This window comes from Apus apus, chromosome 3 (assembly GCF_020740795.1).
Source record: "Apus apus isolate bApuApu2 chromosome 3, bApuApu2.pri.cur, whole genome shotgun sequence".
NCBI classification, from domain to species: domain Eukaryota; kingdom Metazoa; phylum Chordata; class Aves; order Apodiformes; family Apodidae; genus Apus; species Apus apus.
Genome location: NC_067284.1, coordinates 93595920 through 93617517, shown reverse-complemented (window position 1 = coordinate 93617517; position 21598 = coordinate 93595920). Strand labels below are relative to the sequence as shown.

Sequence of the window (21598 nt, the reverse complement as noted above, 5' to 3'; positions counted from 1 at the left end):
CAGCATAGTGCTTTTGCTTTGTTTGAATTGCTTTTAATGGCTAATCTGAGCTTTGTGTACCCTTTGGCTTCTCTGACTAGTATGTGAAGAAATGCAGTTCTCAGTGTGCGGGGAAGCCTACAGAATGCACAAGATAAGGTACTTGATGGTTGGTGTATCTGGTGCTGGATACATAACCTGCAGAGATATTAAGATAATATATAGGAATAGGCATCTGAGATGTCTCTGGGTGCATTTGCATTAGGTTTTGGGGTGGATCAGGAGAGTATTTTTGATGTGCACCTCACAATCATCTCTCCTTGTCATATTTTCATTTGCATCATAGAGCAATCTCGGTGTGCACAAACTGAGTTCCTGTTGGATGAAAACAGAGCAGGAGCAGTGCTATAGGACAACATGGATGTGCCCCAACCTGTATTAGGCATTCAGTCCACAGGATCAGGCTAGAGCTAGTGCAAAGTAAAACCCAAGAAAGCCAGCACCAGTTACTTCATTCTACAAGTCCATTGCTTTTGGGTTGCATTGCTTGCTAGCATAGACACAGTCTGTAAGTGTCATGGTTCTGTGAGTTGTTTGATTTTTATTCCACTGCAAAAGTAATTGAATAGAATCTTTCATTTATTTTAATCAATTTGTTGTTTTTTTGCATATAAATTTCTTATATTTGCTGCTCCTAACACAACAAAACATTGTCAAACCCTGACCTGATCGTTAAGTGGTTGCTGGCAGCCTGCCTTTGCTGCAGAGCTGCTGGAACTTGGGACAGAGCTACTGGAAGGTGTGTTTTTCTCAATTTTGAGTAGCAGCCCTATCTTCCCCCAGCAAAACTCCTGGCTACTGCAGTTAATTACTCAGCTGTTATTCTAAAAATGCAGAGCAGACTGTCACTGCATTATCTTTTCAAATCAACTGCCTGAAGATTTTTACTTTAAACTTTATTCCAGAAGTATTTTGCTAGGTGGATAGGGATGAGACAATTGAATTCTTATAGCTTTTTTCTTTTCTTTCTCCTTCCTCAGATACCTTCTCAGGACTGGATTCAGATGTGACAGCAACTCCAGAGGCATATGTGATATATGATGATGGTACTGTTTAACAGTAAATGTCTATTGCAAGTGGCATGTTTGGGGTTGCTTTCTTCCCTGTCTTCTTTCTTTGGAATTGGGTTCAAGTGGGCAGGTTGGTGAGTGGGAACTTAAGTGAGAAGCAGTGAGCTAGAAAAGCTTTCCAGAGTCGTGCACCACATGTGAAAAGCAAGAGTGCAAGGGCAACTGTTTCTGGAGTTGGAAGTCCCTTTCACTCAGTCCTGCAATCTAACAGGATTTATCTGTATGAGCAGGGTTTAAATAAGCAATGACACTAGTATTCTAAGGCAAAGACTTTGTGGTCACTGTCCATCAGTTTGGTAGAAACTCTTGCAAGGCTGAGGTGTGACCGACCCTAAGTTAGAGGCCCATAAGGGGTGTGTGGCAGCTGGTGGAGGGTGCATGGCACTCCTTTGGGATTGTGGCTGGTGACAGAAATGTTTCCCTTACCATAGTTAAGCCAAACTAACATGAAGCAAGCTAACATTTTCATCTTATGTTTCCTCTGAAGACTACGAGTTTTTTGAGAGCACTTTGCCACCAACGACCACCACTGTCACCACCACCACCACTGCTTCTACGACGGAATTGGAAGTTGTGTATCCAGAGACTAGTGTTGTTGGCACTGGCCCTCTGTCAGAATATGACATTGCTGGGAAGAAACGGTTCACTGGTAAGGATGTCCTTTGTTTTATGTAGGTTACTATTTGTGCTGCAAATAATTCTTGTTCTAGCCAGGTCAGCCCTTAAGGTGAGACCATAGTGCAGATAAGTCCAACAGACTGGTGTGCAGTCCTTGTAAGCACTGCCACCTGGGAAACCCAAACAGCAGTACTTGTTCATGGCTTTGATGCTTGTCTACATGTGGACCCACACTGATCTTGTTAAGTAGTGCAAACCTCTTTGTACTCTTTCAGAGTAAGGGCACTGTTTGTATTCAGTTTAGTTGAAGTCAATAACACAACAGGAGTGTCTATTCTGGTGCTCATTTCAGCTGAGCTGCATCTTTTTAAGTTCACACCAGTAGTTTAGTCAGTGCAGGTCTGCATGCAGGTGGGAGTCTTCCTCTGGGGGACCTAATTCTTTTCCACTGGCCCATGCAACCCCAATTATTTCACCCACCTTGTACAAGCATATATGTCAAAGGTATGTTTCAAAGTCAAGGAGTGAATGGTATTTGGGATATGAACTTTCCAAAAAGTAAAATAAATAGAGATTAATTTGGCATTGCTATTTATATCTTTGCTGTGTAGAAGGAACTTGGTGAAGGAACGCACAGTACATTGACACAAGACATGAGGCTGGCTCCTGTGTACGTGAGCCATTCAAGCGTGTAGGCAGGTGTTGCTGCTCTGACTTCAGATCTGCTCTGCTTCTTTGTCAGAGGAGCAGCTGGGGGCCAGACTAGAGGGACTTGGAGGTGGTGGGGCACTGCATTCCAGCCTCCACCACAGACTGGTGCCTTTCTTCAATTTTTTTACAAATCTCTGGCATTTGAAATGAGGTCAGGTCAGCTGCTGGCTCACCTGGCATTTCAGATGGGAGTTCAGGGGATGCAGAGTCTGCTTTCCCTTGTCTTGCCTTCCCTTCCAATATCCACAAGCTTCACGTGTCTTAGAGTGGAGCTCTGCTGCAGGAGTAAAAGACTTGGTTTTGTATATGCCAAGACTTTTTCCAGTGCATGTTCAGTTTCCCTGTCCAAACAATTTCATGATGTTTCTATTTGACTCTGTCACTGACAGTGCTTCTTGATTCATTTAGCTGGAGAAGCAAAAATTAATTTCATTTCAAGATCAGGAAAAAAAATCCCCTTAGGGCATTAAATCCAATAAGATAAACCAAGAGATGTTGGTTTATGAACATTTCAAGACACTATGTAAACAATATTACCATTTCAATGAATTGTCTTATTGCAACTGAATAAACATTTCCAAAGCAAGTTTTATAGTCCTTAGTTTGAATCTTACAGGGATTTTTAAGGCAATAAAAGGGTGGTTTAATCTTTTCCCGAACTGAAGTGCAATTCCAGTCAGTATAAAGTTTTTAAAAATAGAAGTTACAGGTCGGGAGCACATGCTTGGAAGGGACTCATAATTCCTGGTCCCTTGGTAGCCAAGGGACCACAGCAATAATCCTTTCATTTAACCAAGTCAGACTCCACCTTGGAATTACTCTTCTTTGTTGTTTCACTCCAGTTTCAGGACTTCTGTGTAAAAAGCAAACACTAAGACTTGGCAAAGTCTCAGGCAGTGTAAGGCCCTGACAGGTATCTATTCCCACATGTAGAAAGGCTTTGGGTAATGTTTCCACCCCACCTTCCAGAGCAGCTGGAGGTAGCGTGCAGAGGGTCCTGCAGTCACACCACTCTATTCTGCCTCTCATATCAAAGACTATCTGACTTCTGTCAGACTTCTGTCTTTGTATAATAGGGTACAGTAGTGAGTGTGGGGTAGACCTAAATGTTGGCATCCCATTCCCCAGCTCATCAATCGAAGTGAATGTAAGCCATGCTTTGTTGGCAGCAGTGAACCATCTCTGGACTGGGTGAGGAGGAGTTTTAAAATACATCACAAAACTTTATTCTCTTATTTTCAGGCTGTGGGCTACTTTGCGGTACCTACAAACTGCTAACTAAACCCACTCTTCCCTGTCTCTTCCAGCTCCTTATGTGACCTATCTCAATAAAGATCCAGCTGCCCCCTGCTCCTTGACAGAAGCCCTGGAGCACTTCCAGGTGGAGAGCCTCGATGAAATCATCCCTAATGACCTCAGAGAGAGAGAGATGCGTCCCCTGAAAGCCCCTCACAACATCACTGTTGTGGCAGTCGAAGGCTGTCACTCCTTTGTCATTGTTGACTGGGCCAAACCTGCTCGAGGAGACATGGTAACAGGTACTCTCTTGAGGGCTGATTTCCTGGTGGGGAAGGGGAAGCTTTCCTTAAATGACCGTTTTTACCTTAAACTAAGCCAACAGTTGATGAAGCTCTCACTCCTCTGCAACTTTGCCCAGGTGATGGCTGCATCATTATTATCTGATGACAGGACATTCTCATAGTCTGGGATTTTCCAGGACAGTTAGGCATCAAGTCACTTCCATATTAAAAAATGCTTCCACTCCTTTTAATACATAAAATTCACCATGACACCAAGGGATATAATTAATTTAAAATTTATTTAGAATCCTCACAGCTATTTGTCTTTCCTGTTTACAGGCTATCTGGTTTACAGTGCATCCTATGATGACTTTTTAAAGAATAAGTGGTCAACCAGGACTGCAGGGACTACTCATTTGCCAATTGAGAACCTGAAGCCCAACACACGGTAAGGATTTGATCCACTCTTTCTGGGTTCTGTTAGGGAAGTAAAAGAAATGTTGAGAGTTGCCAGTAATTTTTCTTGGCCTTAGTATAAATGCTTACATCTGATCTAGATTTTATTCATTCTGTTTGACAGCAAAATGCTTTGTGAACTGCACAGCTACTTACATGGTATCTTTACCATATTAACCCTGGAGCAGATGACTGTGTGTACGTTACTATATGTTTGTGTATATAAAAACATATCAGTAACAGAGAAAATGTTACTTTAAAATGCATTCTGTAGTCTTATGCATAACACAATCAAATTTTGAGGGGAAGAGTACACTGAAGTATACCCTTGGTGTGATGTGGCCATTCCCACATACTGGCATTTCCAAGATTTGCTGCCTAAGGGTGGGTGAGGAGAGGTGTCACACTCTGGTCTGTTTTTGCTGTCTGTTCACATGAGTTGGGCTGGAAGAGAAGGCTTGGTGGTATGTAATGAGGCTGAGGCAGTTGCTCAGAAGTCAGTTTGGCAGGAGCTTTAAGTCTTTATCTTGCACAAAATCTCACTGAAACGACAGAACAAGAATGAGTGCCTTCTGTTATATTGAAATAACTCATGGCAATTTGGTGGGAAGTAAATGGCCACAAAGGGACTACATTAAAATTACTTCTTTTGACAGATGTTCAGTGGCTCTCACACTTTTCTCTCAAATTCTGGGTGTGACATACTTCTGGTGCTGCCTTGGGCTAGGTGGTTGCTTTTCATGTGCTGTCTCTTAGACACTGGTGGCAGGTGTTGATCCTGCATTTGTTAATGTGGGAAATGCACTGGAATTGTGGGCTGGGACTAACGTGCCTCACTTCAAGATGCGCTAGAGATCAGAGCATCCACTCCTAGTATGGGCATATAGAATTTGTGTCAGGGCAACACAGAACAGAGAAATGATGTCACCTGAAGTATCTTTTCTTTTCAGGATTATTTATAGGCAAAGGGAAGGTTCTGAGGGTTAAAAGCAGTTAATTCAGAATGTCAACCTAGAAAACAAAGAAGAAGTGTTTGAGCATGGCCTTCATCTAAAATCTTAATAGATTAAATAAAGAAAGGATTAGTGCAGTGTGGTATTTGGGTCTCAAATATGATCAGGCGTAGTTTTTCTGACCACTTTACAGAGCTTCTCTGCACAGCCTTGACTTTTGCTTGGACTCACATATACCACACAGCTGCTACTGCTGGCCCTGAAACACCCAAATGCCAAGAAATCACAGTATGTGTTAAAAAGGGGGTACTGCACCTCTGTGTCCTTCCCAGAGATTTCCCTCCAACCAAAGAGTCCTGGGGACATGGCATCTCTGAGAGAGCCAGTAACTGAGCAACTTCAGCAGCACCTTAAGCAGGTGCACCGGAGACATGTCTACCAGAGGATACCTGCAGTGAAAAAGACCCAGGAAATTAGAAAGCAGAAGTATGGAGAGACAGGCTAAGCACATGCATGACATCAAAGAGTTAAAACAAACAAACTAAAAAACCAACCAGCCAATGAAACAAACAAACAAAAAATCAATCAAAACCCAACTGAAACCCAACCCAAACCAAAATAACTGAATAAAAAACCCCCACAAAAAACCAAACCCCCCAAAAACCAGAAAGAAGATGCCACAGGAAAAACTTTGTGGCATCTTATAATCTTTTCTGTTTACAGCACTGTCAGTCACACACTTCATGAGGCTTTTTCTCATATATTCAAGATAGTAAAAGGCAACCTATTCTGAAGAATAGTAACCTTAACCACAGTGCAAATACTGAAGAGTGATGCATGGTGCATTAAAGCAATATTACTTTCATGGTAAAGAGCTGCAATTGTATGCTCTGCATCTGCTAGTGTCCTTCTTACAAAAGATCACTGCTACAAAAGTATGGAGGGAGTTCTGGGACACAGTTTATATGTGGATTTTGTCTGTTATAACAAGATGGAAGTGGTCTGGGGTTTCTTAAACTCTGTTATTTGATAATGAAAGAAGCAGATGCTGACCCTCTTGCATTTGTATGTGCACATACTTGTTCCTTGAAGACATCCTTTCCCTTAATGTCTCTCCTGCTACTGCTAGTCCCATTTCCTGCCTCCACATCCCAGACTCCTGTACATCCCCGGCTCTTTTCCCCTTCACCAGTTTTTTGTAATCTCTATTCTGCTCCCCGACTGACCCTGTCCCCCACACAGGTCAGGGAGGCATTGCCCATATGCCCCAACTTCCCCAGGCTGGTCTCCTCCATCTCATGCTTCTCTGCCATTTCCAACCTCCAGCTCCAGCTCCTCACCTCTTCATTTTCAGTCAAGCCTCCCTCTGCTCCTGCCCCAAGGACAGTGTTGAAGGCCAGCAAAAGTTCTCTGCTTCTCTTGCTCAACATCTCCAGAGCTCCAGGTCACCAGAAAGTGCATTTCTAGTGAAAGCGCCCAGGAGACCCACAGCTTCTGTCCTGGCTGTGCTTGATGCAGAGGAATTGATGAGAGTTGCGCTGCCAAGCTTTGATACATCTGCCGAGATTTCCGTTAATTCCAGGCTTCAGACGGTCACAGTTTGGCTGTATTTGAATGGAATTTTATAGGAGCAGCAGGGTTATAGGTTTATGCATCTCCATGAACCTGGTAACTCCCCTGTCGAGTATTAAGGTTCTGTTTCAAAGTAGGGAGGTTCAAGCAAGCGCTATTTGTTTTAATCATATTATTTTCCCAACATCTTACTGAAGAGTGGTATAATCCATTGGCCTCTTTTGTACGCCCTATGGAGGCAATGAAGGCTTCATGTGGGGTCTGTGGTGGAGAAAGAGGGTTCTTCACAACAGGGAAATTGTGTGTATCAGACAGTGTCATTTACATTCCTCCAAATCCACAGACTGAATTGATTACATTTTTTTGTCTTCAGAGTAACTCCCTAACCAATGGGAAAAGACCCCGTGCCTAACTAAGAAAATATGGTGTGAAATCTGAAATTAGTCTAAAAATGTTGTGTTTGTGTTGTTGTGTATTTTGTGAGAAATCTCTGATTATGTCAAATTTCCTGGATGCAGATGCCATTGAAGGCTGGGTGTCCCATGAGGGGCTATTGGTGGTACAATCCCATAGCCTGCACAGTGTATCAGAAACAGGCTGGCATCTTAGCAGAAATCAGCCCCAGATATGATTTGAAGCTGTCAGCATAATCTGTAAAACATCTGTCTGGTGTTTAGGTTTTAAAAACAAAACAGAAGTCTATGTTTAAACCGAGCCATAAGTTTTTTTTCCAAGGCCTGGTCTAACCTCCATGTAAGAAGTGGAAGTTTTTCCATTAGCAAAACTCTGGTCAGCTTCAGTGGGCACAGGAGCTGCCTCCTTATGACGAGCGAATGTAAACACTAAAATTACTTTAAATCTTATTCAATCTTAAAAACAGCAATCTTGACAATATTCCTTCCCTAATTCTCAGCTGTCACAAAAGACTGATGCGAAGGGCTGGACAGCATCCGCTCAACAACTAAATCCAGTCTCCCACAGTCACAAACAGTATTATCCTTGTCATAAACACTTAAGTCTCCTTCTTGAGCAATCTACTTTTTTCCTGCTTTTTGACCTGCCAAGCTGTATCAATTCCTGATGGCAGTGGCTAGATAGTCTCATGATTTGAAACACTGTCCTTCACTGCCACATCTCCATGTTCCATCAATTCTTCTTCCCTGTCCACTTGGTTTTTGTTCCCTCTAGGGACGTTTTGACCCCTCAGTGCCTGCTACCAATTCCAGTGTTGCACAGAGCAATTCATAGGAGGCTTTCAAACATTTAGGGTTCACAACCACAAACAGAGCCTGGATCTTCTGGTTCTAGGGTCCAGATGCACCAAAATCTCTTGTTTCCTTTCTGTATCTCCTTTGAAGCAAACCTGCAGTATGTCCAACAAGTAGCACCAGCCGCAGCTGGCTGCTGTGTATCACCAGACAGCAGAAAAGAGGTAAGATGTCAATGAAACCCTGGTCCCATACAAGCAATGTACCTGTGTGGCTTTACTTCATGCCAGCTGTGTAGGAAGCTCATCCTCCAGCTCTGATCTGATGCCTTAGTATGATGTTTGTTGTAAATATTCAGGATGGATGTAGTTCTGGGACATTTTAATGGAGGAAGAGACTTTGTACTAGCCTGTGATCCTGCAGGCAGCTGATTTACATGTTTTTCTTCTGGAGGAATTGTGCGGCTGCAGGAGGAGTGTTTCAGCCCCTGCTGCCCTCTCCACGTTGCTTGTGGGAGGAAACCTGTCTGTCCTTCCCTTCTTCCTCCCAGTCTCTCTTCCCCTACATCCACTAATCCAGGTGGGCCGTGGGGGGCCCCCTCCCCTTCCTGGGCAGTGTGTGACCTTCCCTCGCAGACACCTGCCTGCACCTTCTGTGCTCCCATCCTGGGGCTGACCCAGCGCTGATGGAGGCCTGGCAGCAGCCGTCCATCCCACCACGTCTGGCCTGCAGTCATGGGCACGGGTCCTGCCCTGCCATCTGCAGCACGTGCAGATGGCTTGCTCGGGGTCCCATGGGTGGTTGGTGTCCCACCGTCTCAGCCTGCCACTGGACGGGGTATGGAGCTGGGGGGGTCCATGTAGTCATGCCTTTGGATAGGCTGGAAAAAGGATTTTATGACTAGCTAGTTTTTTAAACACAGCTGCTTCCCTAATCAGCGTGCCGAGTGATTATCTGAGTTTGTGTCTGCATGTTTCAGGTATTTAATTCCAACAGATGGGAGACACCTTGAATTAACTCATAAAATAATTCTGCTCAAAGTGACAGGTGTGGTAATATGATTAGTCATATAGTTTAAATCATAGAATCATAGGAGGGCTTGAATTGGAAGGGACCTTTAAGTTCATCTAGTTCCAGCCCCCTGCCAAGGAACTGGAAGGCTGCCATAAGGTCTCTTCAGAACCTTCTCTTCTCCAGGCTGAACAACCCCAACTCTCTCAACCCGTCTTCATAGGAGAGGTTCTCCAGCCCTCTCGTCATCTTTGTGGCCCTCCTCTGGACTATTTCCAGGACCTCCATGTCCTTTTCTGTTGGGGGCTTCAGCACTGGACACAGTACTCCAGGTGGGGTCTCACTAGAGCTGAATAGAGGAGAAGAATCACCTCCCTTGCCCTGCTGGCCGCTCTTCATATGAATAAAAAATATTACATATTCGTTGCCCCATTACAGTTTAGTATGTCCTTCCTTGAAATGTCAGTAGACATTTGACAAATCTCAAAGGTTTATTCTTAGGAGTAAAAGCCTTTTTCTTTTTTTGTATTGAAAATGAATGGCAAATGGTATTGCAGCTGTTGCAGTTGTGATTCTTCTGTGGCTATTGGTAACAATTCAATGCAATTCTGCCTAAGCAAAGTGTACTCCAAGCATAACCAACTTCTATATTATAAATTTTGTTCCCGTATTTATGTGATGAAAAACAGTTGCCTTATACTGATTTGAGATTTCCTGGCAAATTCATCAGCTGAGAAATTCTGACTAATGAAAATGTCAGATGCCTGAACCTAGGAAGGCTTTGGCAATTTCTTTTTTATTTGTCATGTCTGAGAAATAAATGTATCCTGACTGCATTATTTTATTAACATTCTTAATACAGCAATCATAGCATTGTCTGTGTTTAAATCATGGGTCAGCAAGTCATGAGACCTGACTCTCTTTCTGGCACAAATAGAGGCTTCTTGTGTATATAAAGGCTTAGGAACTAATTTTCCAATTTAGTGAAGAAAAATGTACTCATAACTTTGTTGCTGCTTTTTCCAGACAGTCAGGCAGGCAACTTGAACAGTCATATATCCCAGGCATTTATGTACATAACAGGACACCTCGATGCCCAGTTGCCCTGATTGCCTAGGTGATTAGTTCCTGCATTAAGCATTAGATACAGAACAGCACATTGTTCCCTGTTTAAAGAGATGAGTTTCAAGCACAAGGTTCTTCTGCTGCTCTCTCCTATTTAGATGTGGGGCATCACGTTTGTGCATCTCATGGGAATGTTTGGAAGCTAGCATTAATACAGACATATGTTTGCTCAGAAGGTGCCACTGCCATTGCAGAGGTGTTATCTACTTATACCTCTTTGGAGGCAGTGGGAAGTCAGACATCCATACAGATGTTTTGGCTATGTTTTGAAGCATTACAGAAAAGATGTAGCCTGGAAAACATTTTTCTTCTGCGCTTCAGAAGCAGTTATCCCAGGCGCTGGGTTAAGTCAGAACAGCTTGGTGCTGTATTGCAGCTGTTTCAGCAGCCATTGTGAGGAATTGCTGCCCTGTGTCACATCCCTGGGGTCAGCTTTGTGCCACTGGCCCCTGTCCTGGTCTGAGTGGAGAAGGTATGAGTGAGTGGAGGTGTGGATGGATGCAGGTGTCCTCTGAGAGCACTTGCAACTCAGGGAGTTAAAGCATTGCTCAGACTGGTGTGCTCTGCCCAGGTGGTCATAAGTAGAGGAGCACAGAGGAGGTTTTTCACCTGCCCTCTTCTCTTTCTGCAGCCATTCTAAACACTCACAAGCTGTGGTCAAGAAGTCAATGCCAGTAGTTAAAACCACTGGCAAATATTTCTGCCAGGAAGAGGGTTGTGCTTAGGAATGAGCAAAAGACAGCCTTGCTAAATTTCACTGCTTAATGTGGTTTCTTTTTGACACAGTGTATGTGTCTTTTAAAAAAAGTCACGAGTCTTTTGCAAGTATTGTATAGTCATTAATTACAGGCAAACTGGCAGCAAAAAGCAGGAGTGGAGCTGGTTTCTTGCATCAGCTGTGGGATGCAGCAGGAACAAGGGACATGTCCACCGTGCAGGGGTAGGAATGTGTCCCGCAGAGCATCTGACTGTGTGTGTGCTCCAGGTCTGGCACAGGTAGGTGGTAAAGCTTGTGCCATGGATGAAGCCCAGAATATATCAATTCCTGTAGCTTCCACATTGAGCTTGTCAAGAAGAACCACCTGTAATTTTTGTGAACAAGAGTGAAAAAGAAGATGATCTGGCACCTACCCTGGAGATAACCAGCTTGCTTCACAGCAAAACCCTGTGTTTACAGGACTTCCATCCTTTTGCTGAAGAAGAGGAAGTTACTTGCACATCTCTTCAGCCTTTTCATAGAGACCAGTTTGAGGAAAGTGCACACAATAAAAATTGAGTGGCAGACTAAGTAGTCTAAGTAGTCACCAAATACTACAACAGGATTGTGTTGAATTTTCCTGCTGTAATGCGTGAGCATCTTACACAGTATTACATTGTTAGGCTGCAAGGACTACTACCATCATTTCTTGTAGACAGAAGGGAAGAAATGGGAATAAAGTCCTTAGTGTGGAGGGTGTCCACACTTGGTGCATAAACTGCTCTAGGAGGCAATAGCTTCCAGGGACAACAGACCACCTTTGCTATAAACCAGCGTGGGCCATGCAAGCGGAGCAGCACTAGCAGGTTTCTGTGGAGGATGAGGAGAGCTTTGCCACCAAGAGCAGCCTGATGCTTTTTGTGAGGCAGGCTCACTTTCACCAGCTGAGGAGCATCAGGCCTGCCCACTTGGATGGGACATTGCCAGGGGAGGTAATCCGGTGCTCAGTAGCGGCCATTGCTGCAAGTAAGCTCTTGTCCTGTCGTGTGGGTCATGTGTGGTGCTTTTGGATGAGAGGCCAAAATGCTATGTGGATATTACAGAGGTGTGGTCATTTATTTTTTATTAAATTCTTTACAAGAATGACATTGAGCAAGCAGACAAGAAAAGAAAAGCTAGACTTCGGGACTTTAAAAATGCTGTGCCAGAACTTTTCACAGTAATCTTCCATTGTAATTGATTTCTGATGGACTGGATACAAAGGAATAAGAGAAAGAAGAAAACATTAAACATTAATCTGGGGGGAAAATGTCAGGATAGGCATCAAATGAAAATGGTTGTATTTGGAAATGAAGTAAAAATGTGCTTACAGATGTTCTCTAAGAACAAAAGTAATTTTGCTTCTATCAAGCAAAGAATGGAGTTCTACTGGCAAGCCATGTGCTTTGAGTTAAGCATGTTATTTAAGTACTTTGGGGAATCAATAAATCAACATGTGAAGCTTCTTATCTTCCTCAGGCAGGTATTGTGATCTTAATGCTGCTAGATTTTTCACAGAAAGGTCAAAAGCTTAGCTTCTGAGCTCTCATTAGTCAGATCCAGTTTTAGTTTGCAGTTCACACCACTGATTTTGTAGGGGTTACTCTGTTTTAAAACTGCTCCAGAGATCAGAATTTTATTCCTTGCAACTTTTTCTCTTAGTCTATTGCTATTGGTTGTATTGTATAAAGTGGACGTAGTTGTTTGTGGTTTTTGAAAGGGAGATTATATAAATAAATGATCCAGAAATAACCAGGTGAGCAACTGCAAAAAGGAGAAATTTGTCTGTAACAGCCAGCTCATACCCTCGCTGAGTATCTATCTCCATGTACTGCAAAGGACACCTGAACTCAGTGGAATTCTACTGTTTTGATTCTCAACCAGTTTTTTTGTTATTTATAATTCAGCCATTCCAGTGGAATACATGTTTTGATCTTACTTTCCCTCTTTTTGCTTCAGGTATTATTTTAAAGTTCAAGCAAAGAATCCCTTTGGTTATGGACCTGTGAGCTCTTCGGTCTCATTTATCACAGAATCTGGTACACTTTGATTTTTCTTTTCCTCTCAAACCTGAATTCCTAATAAAAGATATGGCAGAGCAATGACTGAAACCAGTGCAGTAGTAGTGGTCATTATTTTGAACTTGCTGCTCTGAGGTTGGGTTTTTTTAAGGTTAATTATTTGTTTTCGGTAAAACTAGGAAAATAATATCCGCTCCTGATGAAACTATGAGGATAAAAGTGATATTAAAGTGAGCTTCAGGGGAACAGGAAGTTGAATTGAAAATACAAAAGACTACTAATGTTCAACAATACAGAAGCAATTAGAAGTTCAATGTCTTTAATAGATTGACCAAACATTTAGTAAATTAGCTTCCTAATGGTGAACAGCTGAGTAGTTGGAAGCAGTTGTGTCTGGAAGAAACACAGGGAACAATTGTTCCATCAAAGGAGCAAAGTTCTCCGTTCTTTTTTTGACATGGCATGCTGCTCTTTCACAGGGCAAATAGTGTGTTCAAGAGCAACACCCCCTTCTAAAAATAGGACATTAAATGAGCTATTTTTACCCATTTCTTCTTCTTTCAATGAGCCAGAAACCAATGACTCCACTGAACAATAAAAGGCAAATTATTTAGTCTTTGCTTGAGCAAAAGGTCTCCTGTCTCTTGCAAATTTTGCCATTTTGACAATGTGGAGTTTACACAGTTTCTGCCTTTGCTCATTTGACTTCACCCTGTAGTGTTTGCTTCAGAAGTGCCATTAAGAACTGGGGAAGTAAGTCTTCACAGAAGGGAGATAAAAGTGCAAGATAAGTAAATGGTCCTGCATAACATATTCAGATTTTTTTTTAAAGGAGTAAGAAGTTAAAATATAAATCCAAGCACAATATTTAACGTAGGACAAATACAGCATGCTCTGTCTAGCAGGGAGTTTTGTGGATTAGCTGGCTGCTAGTATATGGGCCTGAGTGCCTCCTTTTCCCACCCAAAATCAGCTACCCTGTGAACATTATTTAACAGGTTAAATCCACCACATTTAGAGTTTCATTTGCAGCACTGATATTTCACCTGTCATGTGCCCAAAGGTGGGTTCCCAGCTGGCACAAATACAAAAGCAGTCGCTGAATCTAAAGCCAGATGGTAGAGTTACAGGGATGGAGTAGGTCAGAAGAGACAGAAGTTGCTAGTTCAGAATGCTTTTCTGGAGCAATGGAAAGGTTTGAGCTGATAGGGATATTCAATTAAAAATCCTCATCAAGAGGATCAGGTACCTTATTGAAAATGTTCTGTCTCAGGCCTGGTAACACACTTGAAGAAACCAGAATAATTCTATTTCATCAACTGTAAGAACTCTTCAGAATTTTTTTCTGTTTCAGTAGATAAGCACCATGATTTTTCTTCAAGTATTTTATGTAAAATAAGGGCTAGGTAAAAAATAAATAAATAATTTCCCCACATTTATGAACAACACTAAATAGCTGTGTTAAACATGACAGATAACTGAGATTTGCATACAAGAGGTATGCTATGTATCCCTTTGGAAGTTATGCCTGCAGGTGTAACTTATGGTATATATTCAGAAGCCTGCAGTGAACTTGTCCTGCTCTGAGGACTTTCCGAGGGGAGGAAATCTGGCATTGAACTTTGGCACTATTCTCAGTAGAATTTTTAAAGAATCAGAATAAGTATACAATCCTGCAGCAAATTTCTTCAACTGAGAAAAACAGTGGAATAACAAATACTTCCTAGTTCTGCAAATTGATGAGACATCCAAATCCCATATTTGTAGTGTAGGAAAAGGCAGTTACTCTGCCCCTGACAATTTATTGAGTGACACTGTCTTTCATATTATAAAACAAGGTTTAGAACAAAATACTAATTTTTATATTTGTTTCATTCTTCTAGACAATCCCCTTCTCATTGTCAGACCACCTGGTAAGTCTTATTCTGCTGTTTATTTCATGAAATGCATAAAACCTGTGCAAAACAGATACAACAGGTGTTAGAAGCAAAATAATGGGCAGTTTGGGATACAGTTTTAAGCAGGAATGGGAAGTAATTCATTGTGCAAATTCATAAAATATTTTCTGTCTTAGGACCCCATATTCTGGTCTTTGAAAATAAACCCTGTAAAGAAACGTTAGATTAAGCACTTGATTTTGACCCATCTTTGACCCAATAAAAAAATTGTTACTGACCTGAATGATAACCCATTAACTTACTGAGTTTGCTTTGAATCTCCAAGTTTGCAATAAGCCAGCTCAGCCCCTTAACAGATGAGCCAGTTTCCTTGTGCAAGGACCAACGTTACTAACATGTTCAGTGGTAGGGTAATCCCAGGCAGCACGTGCTTTCAGAAGAGATGCAGGAAAAAGGACCTCAAGGTTATTACGTTCTGTCAGCTTTCCTAAGCAGTTCAGATGATTAGTTCTGGGTCTTTTTTACTACATTATTTGTGAAGACAATGTCCAGTGTCTCCCTCCCTTCTCTATTTTATTAAGCTTGTTAGTCTGTTTTTTCCATGTCCTCTCAGATGATGCACAGACAGTGCAGAGCATGCTGTCTCTCTGGCAGTCAGCATGGGAGGCCTCTGGGATCAGTGGCCTTCTCATGTCACCAGTCACCTTTAGGTTTAATACTGTTAATTGTTTTGTGGGTCTGTTTATGGAAAGGAGATCTGGGAAGGTGTTGGCTTTTCCACTTGTAGTTTCTGCTTTGACTGGAAAAAGATAAAATATTTTTGTGTAGCTGCAGTAGTAGAGATAAGACAGACCAAAAAGAGGTGTCAGAGCTCTGGAACCTGTGGAAATGAAGAACTTCTGAACATCCAGTGCAGCTCTTGGAGGCCGTACTAAGTTTATCCTTTAGGATTTTTTGGCAGTGGGCAAACAAAACAAACAAACAAAAGCAGGCTATTCATAACATTAAAATTGGATTCCAGAAAATTGCTTTATTCTAAAGAGAAAGCTATGGCCAAAATCCTGCAATCCTTTCACTGTGTGACTTACTGTGTAAAGTCAATCTAGTTACATTTGTGTCCATATTTGTGGAGTTCTGAGGACTGCTGATCAGTGATTGCTTCTCACATGCAGGTGTTTGCAGGATTTGGTCCATGTGCCTAGTGACAGGGAGGAGGAATGAATAACAGAAAAAATATTCAATCTCATTTGTAAACCACCTCAGAATAGCACAGAAAAACCAGGGCTTTGTGCTGTAGCTAGGAAAAAAAAACAAAACCCATTATCACACTGGAAGCTTTTAGTGTAATTCTATATACATTACTGCAACAGCAATTTCAAAAGAAGTTATAGTATCTTAGTATGAAGCTAACATTTAGGCAAGCCAGTAGGAATATTTAGACTTTTGTGATATGGTTAAGAAGTCTTCTCTGCAGCAGTGCTCTGGACAGAGTTCCCTGGGAAGGGTCTCACATGTCTTTTATTGAAACCTTACCTATTTTGGTGTAATGTGAGAAAACAAAACAGAAGACTATGTTTCTGATTTATCTTTTTAACAAAATAGCAAGAATAGACTTCAGTTCACGCCACAGGCTGTTTCTGCAGAATTTTTAACATCTGTTCTCTAGAAAAGAAGATTAAGTTCTGTACGTAGTTCTAAAATACAAGTGACTGTATTTAGACAGAGTTACTGTCAGGCCTAAGATCAGGTTCTGTTTAGAAAATAAAACAGAGTATCATTGGGTAGAGAAGATGGCTTACTAAAAACAATGAGGTTATTTGTTTACTTTAAAACTGTGGTTCAGCACATGCAGTCATAGTTTTAATTTTACATTTAATTATATTTATTTTGGTTTTTTTACAATTTACCAGTTATTTTTTTCTACTTTAATGAAGTTGCTTTTTAATGTATTTTTAAAATATTTGTTCTTGAACTTGTATTTCTGGGTATAGAGAAGACATGTATTAATCTGCTGCAGCATCTCTTGTAAAGCATATTACCAGATGTTAACCTTGGCAGAACTCAGACTGAAATGCTAAAGTCTGTCCTTAATACTGAAATGTTTTTTTCTCCAAGGTGGTGAGCCTATTTGGATCCCATTCACTTTTAAATACGACCCCACCTATTCAGACTGCAGTGGCAAGCAGTACGTGAAACGAACTTGGTACCGCAAGTTTGTAGGAGTGGTTCTTTGCAACTCCTTAAGGTACAAGATTTACCTCAGTGATGACCTGAAAGGTAGGCACCAAGATAAATAGCCTGATCTATGGTTACTTGTCATCTCCACCTTCTTGCTTTCTTCACCTCATCTGTGAAAGAATTGTGTGGCAGTTGTCTGGGAGTCCTTCTCTGGAAAAGGTCTAATGCTTGGAGAAGTCCCATGCTTGCTCCATGGGCAGGTGAGCCCCAGCTGCCCGTGGTCAGACAGAGCAATACACCCTAGAGAGCCCCAGGGCAGATCCCAGTGGGGAATGGTGGAGGAAAGACTGGTATTACAGTGACTGGGTGGGCAGAATTCCTAAGAGTTAACAGTAGCTATTATATGGGTGTATTTGCTGTGATGCAATGAAGAAAAAATTCCATATTGTTGATCTGATACTGGGATTATCTCAATGGCTTTTCAGATTATGCTAATACGTTGTTATTATTATTGTAGTGCATTGGTATAGTTTAAAGACGGTGTTTGAATATGCAGTAAGACAAACAGGATGGCAGGATCTACCCCATCTGTTAAAGAAAGAGAGCTCCACAGGTTTAGAGACTGCAATCAAACCAATGGTGTTGACACACACAGTAATTTTTACCCTCTCATGATATACTGAAATTCCCTCCACCTGTCACCTGTCCTGCAGTGTCCATGGAATTTCAAAACGAGGACTATCCCTTACTGAGCTGTAACCCATTTCTCTTTTCCATAATTTCTCCTTCCATACTGTAAATGTAGCATTCTCCCTCTTCCCATCCAATGTTTGCTCATTGTTAATCCTGCTTTTGTCACTATAATAGTTCTGCTTTCTCCCACATCTATTTTCCTGGTGGTAAAGAGCATTCCAAAGAAAAGTAATGCTGAGTCAAATCATCTGTCTGTATCACCCTTCAGACACCTTCTACAGCATTGGGGATAGCTGGGGAAGGGGTGAGGACCACTGCCAGTTTGTGGATTCACACCTGGACGGAAGAACGGGACCTCAGTCATACATTGAAGCCCTGCCCACCATCCGAGGTACAGCAATGGGAGAGTGGGATCCTGCCCAAGTGCCTGTCATCTCATCTGTAAGATTAAGGGAGAGCACAGAGTGGGGCTCTTTGCCCACAGCTGCTGGTAGTTCTTGGAGGAGTTCCACTGCTGCAGTAGGCCATGAGGTGATCTTGTACTGAGGCCTATTCTGAACAGGTCATGAAAACCCCAGGAGGAATTGTGGGTGTTGAGAGAAGAGAGAGAGAAGAAAGAGAGAAGAGAGGGAGGGAGGAAGTAAGTAAGAGAGAGAGAGGGGTGGGCATATAATGTAAATAATTTACAGGAACTAAATGCAAAACCAAAAAGATAACAGTTGTATAGGTCTGGGAAATCTTTTTCCTAATTACAAGACCTGTCTCATTGAATCAAGGTGCAAAAACTCTTCCACATGCCACAAATGACCATCTACATCTTTTCAAATATGTTTTTTGCAAATGGTTTCTGACCAGTTCATTCAATGCAAAACACATAGGAGTACGTGTCATGTTAGTGACTTAGGGTCGGAGTGCACAACTTTTATTCTGGCCTGGTAGATGTCTTCCTCTGAGTGAAAATTCTCACCTTGAAGAAGTTCCTCTGGGTAAACTTCTCAGCTCAAATCACCAAGTAGGTGAGGGCTTTCTTCACAAAATGAACCCAATCATGAAAGTCAGCCAATCTTTTCAGTAAGTCTATTGGTATAAATTTTTCAGTTGGCTTTAATGGTTCCTATGTTAAATTATTTGTTGATAATCTTTTCATGGGGGCGTTAACAGGAAGAAACAGAATAGTCACTGATATTTATATGCCACTGGGACATACTGCATTTCTCAGTTCAAAAGAGGGATGATTAATACAGATGTGTATTACTATTGGCACAAGACAGGAGTGTTTCACAAGTTCCAGTGCACAAGCTATGCAGAGAAGAATGCTGCACCTCTCATAATGCTTTAAGCAGCCACATTCTTGCTGCAGATGAAGAAAATGGGGGCGAAATGGCTTAACTCCATATTTACTGCATTAAATTTTACCTGTTTTGTTTGGGAAAAGCTGATCTGTGTCAAGAGTCTCTTGAGTCCCATGAGATAATACGATTTGATGGTATCTTTTGCCCCAGAGTCCTTCATATATTTAAACCTACTTGCAGACCTGTTAAATACAGTTGAAATATAGCTGCCTTTTGGGGTGAGATGCAGAAGCACTTTGGCAGACCACAGCATTACTCAATAGTTCAAGAGATTTTGAACAGTAAAACCAAACAAAACTACAAGAAGTATAAAGGGCCAGAGTTAAATAATTCAGGAAATATCTAGACCAAGTGACAGGGCTAGCAAATACCCTTTTGACAAAACTGCCTACCAGGCAGTTTCTACATTTTCGTTTGGACTGTAGGATTGACTCTCACTGTCTCTTACTTTTGCTAAATTACCATGTCTCTGTTTTAAAATGCAGACTGACATTTTTCTCCTGACAGGGTATTACCGGCAGTACCGCCAGGAGCCTGTATCTTTTGGACGCATCGGATACACAACACCCTACTACTATGTGGGCTGGTATGAGTGTGGTGTGCCTATCCCAGGGAAATGGTAGCAGTCTGCATTCCTGCCTTAGGCAGACCATGCTTTTCTAATGGTTTCCACCAGAGGACTGTGAGCAACTGATTTGGAAAAGAAAAAGGCAAGAGAGAAACAAGGAGAGCCTGTGAGGACTAGCTGCTCAAGAAACCCCCGTGAAGCCGAGCATGGTCCCCACTTTACCAGCTTAAATCTGTGGTGCTGCTTGATTTCTGCTTGGAAGCAGGGACACGATATAAGTTTGGGGTCCTTACCTTCCTCCTCTCGGTCTTTAAGGCACGGAGAGGCAGCCGCAATGTGCGCGGCCTGTGAAAACTAGAACTGCATTAGCCATGAAAATTTGGAATTTTCTTAGATCTTGCAGGAACGACCTAAGCATGCTGTGCTTGCTTAATGGGATGCTAAACTGTCCTTTGCTGCCCACTGGGGCTCCCCTATGCAATTGTGCCAACTAACAGGCCACCCACCAAAGGCAATATATTCTCCTGAAGACTTACGCTGTGGGTTTCTCCACTGCTGGACTAATCACCAGGTCACAGTGTAAATTCACTTTGAGATATATATATCTATATCTATATAAATACAGTACTGTACATCTGCAGAGGTACTGCTTAGAGATGCTGAGTTTTTCTTGTTCACTAGATAAATATGTTTGGAATTTTTATGTAAAAGGTGCTGTTAATTCTTTGAGATATTGCTATGCACAATATATTAACCAAGGAAAGATGTGTATTCTTCTTGTGCATACTGTTGATCTAACTTTTTAATTATTGTTCAAAGACCTGTGTCCTACTTCCTTGGCAACCTTTGGACTGGACATTCAATGGGAATCTACTCCTCTATCTATGTTAGAGTGGCACTGTATAGTCCAGCAAAAGCACGTATTCAGCAGTTTATCAGCATGAGTTAAACTTTATATCCTTTGCTATTTAAAACTTTTTACTACTACTCTTCTTCAGTCTCATCTTGTTAGTATGTTATTTATTCCTTGTCAGTATCTTTCACTTGACTGTGCCGAGGTGTGGGATGAGTAACTTGCAAATTAGAAACTTGTTTTTAACTTACTTGCCCTCCAAAAAGAAGCCCAGGCCACCAATACAGGAGTCAACTAGTGGGAAACTCCATTGACTTTGATCTATCCTGGGGACAAGTTGGGATGCAGTTCATTTAAAATACTACTGAAATCTTTTCCATTCAGATCAGAAAGCAAAAACTCACATGGATGAAAGGTATAATGATTATTTTTTTAGCAGGCATTTGGAAGCTTGCAATAACATAGGATTTTAGTAGTTCTTCTGGGCAATCTAGCATTAATGGTTTACTCAGTAAATTTCAGTGTCTTACTGTTTCATGGTAACTTCTGAACAGCTTTTGCTCATGTTAATAAGACTCCACCATTCTGACAGCCTGGGAGAGCAGTAGCACACCTGGGGGTCAGATCTGGTCTCTGGTCCATCTCCCTCCCATTCCAGCTTACTTGTAGTGTAGATTGACACCTTTTCAATTGCTTCCTGTAGTTACTGTAAATTGTACAGGGACAAAAAAAGGAACTGAAGTGATTAAAAGAGCATTTTATTTTTCATGGTGCTTTGGGTTTTAACATTTTAATTGTTCTTGCATACTTTTGCTTCAGTTCAGTACCAAATAACGGTCTTAAAGTATAATTTTCCCCCCCTAATAAACCTATGATACACAATTCCATTTCTATTTCATCCTTTCTGGTCATCTGTGTCAAGTAATCTGACAAAATGACACATTGTTAGGTTTCAAAAATTTTTCCGTGAGAAAAGTGTCCCCTCTTTTTAAGGGACTGGAAGCATGTGAGTGTGT

At 41.7% G+C, this 21598-nt stretch overlaps 1 protein-coding gene across 2 annotated transcripts in view; it reads left to right on the top strand.

The window, feature by feature from the left end:
- The window catches only part of FNDC1 (fibronectin type III domain containing 1), a 45477-nt gene extending 24125 nt beyond the window's left edge, over window positions 1-21352 (top strand). For both annotated transcript variants that reach the window (XM_051615518.1, XM_051615519.1), the window contains exons 11-19: window positions 1020-1085; window positions 1597-1758; window positions 3746-3976; window positions 4298-4406; window positions 12979-13058; window positions 14924-14953; window positions 17054-17215; window positions 18078-18200; window positions 19669-21352. In XM_051615518.1, the coding sequence (XP_051471478.1) occupies window positions 1020-1085; window positions 1597-1758; window positions 3746-3976; window positions 4298-4406; window positions 12979-13058; window positions 14924-14953; window positions 17054-17215; window positions 18078-18200; window positions 19669-19784 (1079 nt within the window). In that variant the 3' untranslated portion in view covers window positions 19785-21352. The remainder of the gene's footprint in view (window positions 1-1019; window positions 1086-1596; window positions 1759-3745; window positions 3977-4297; window positions 4407-12978; window positions 13059-14923; window positions 14954-17053; window positions 17216-18077; window positions 18201-19668) is intronic.
- Window positions 21353-21598: the final 246 nt, after the last annotated feature.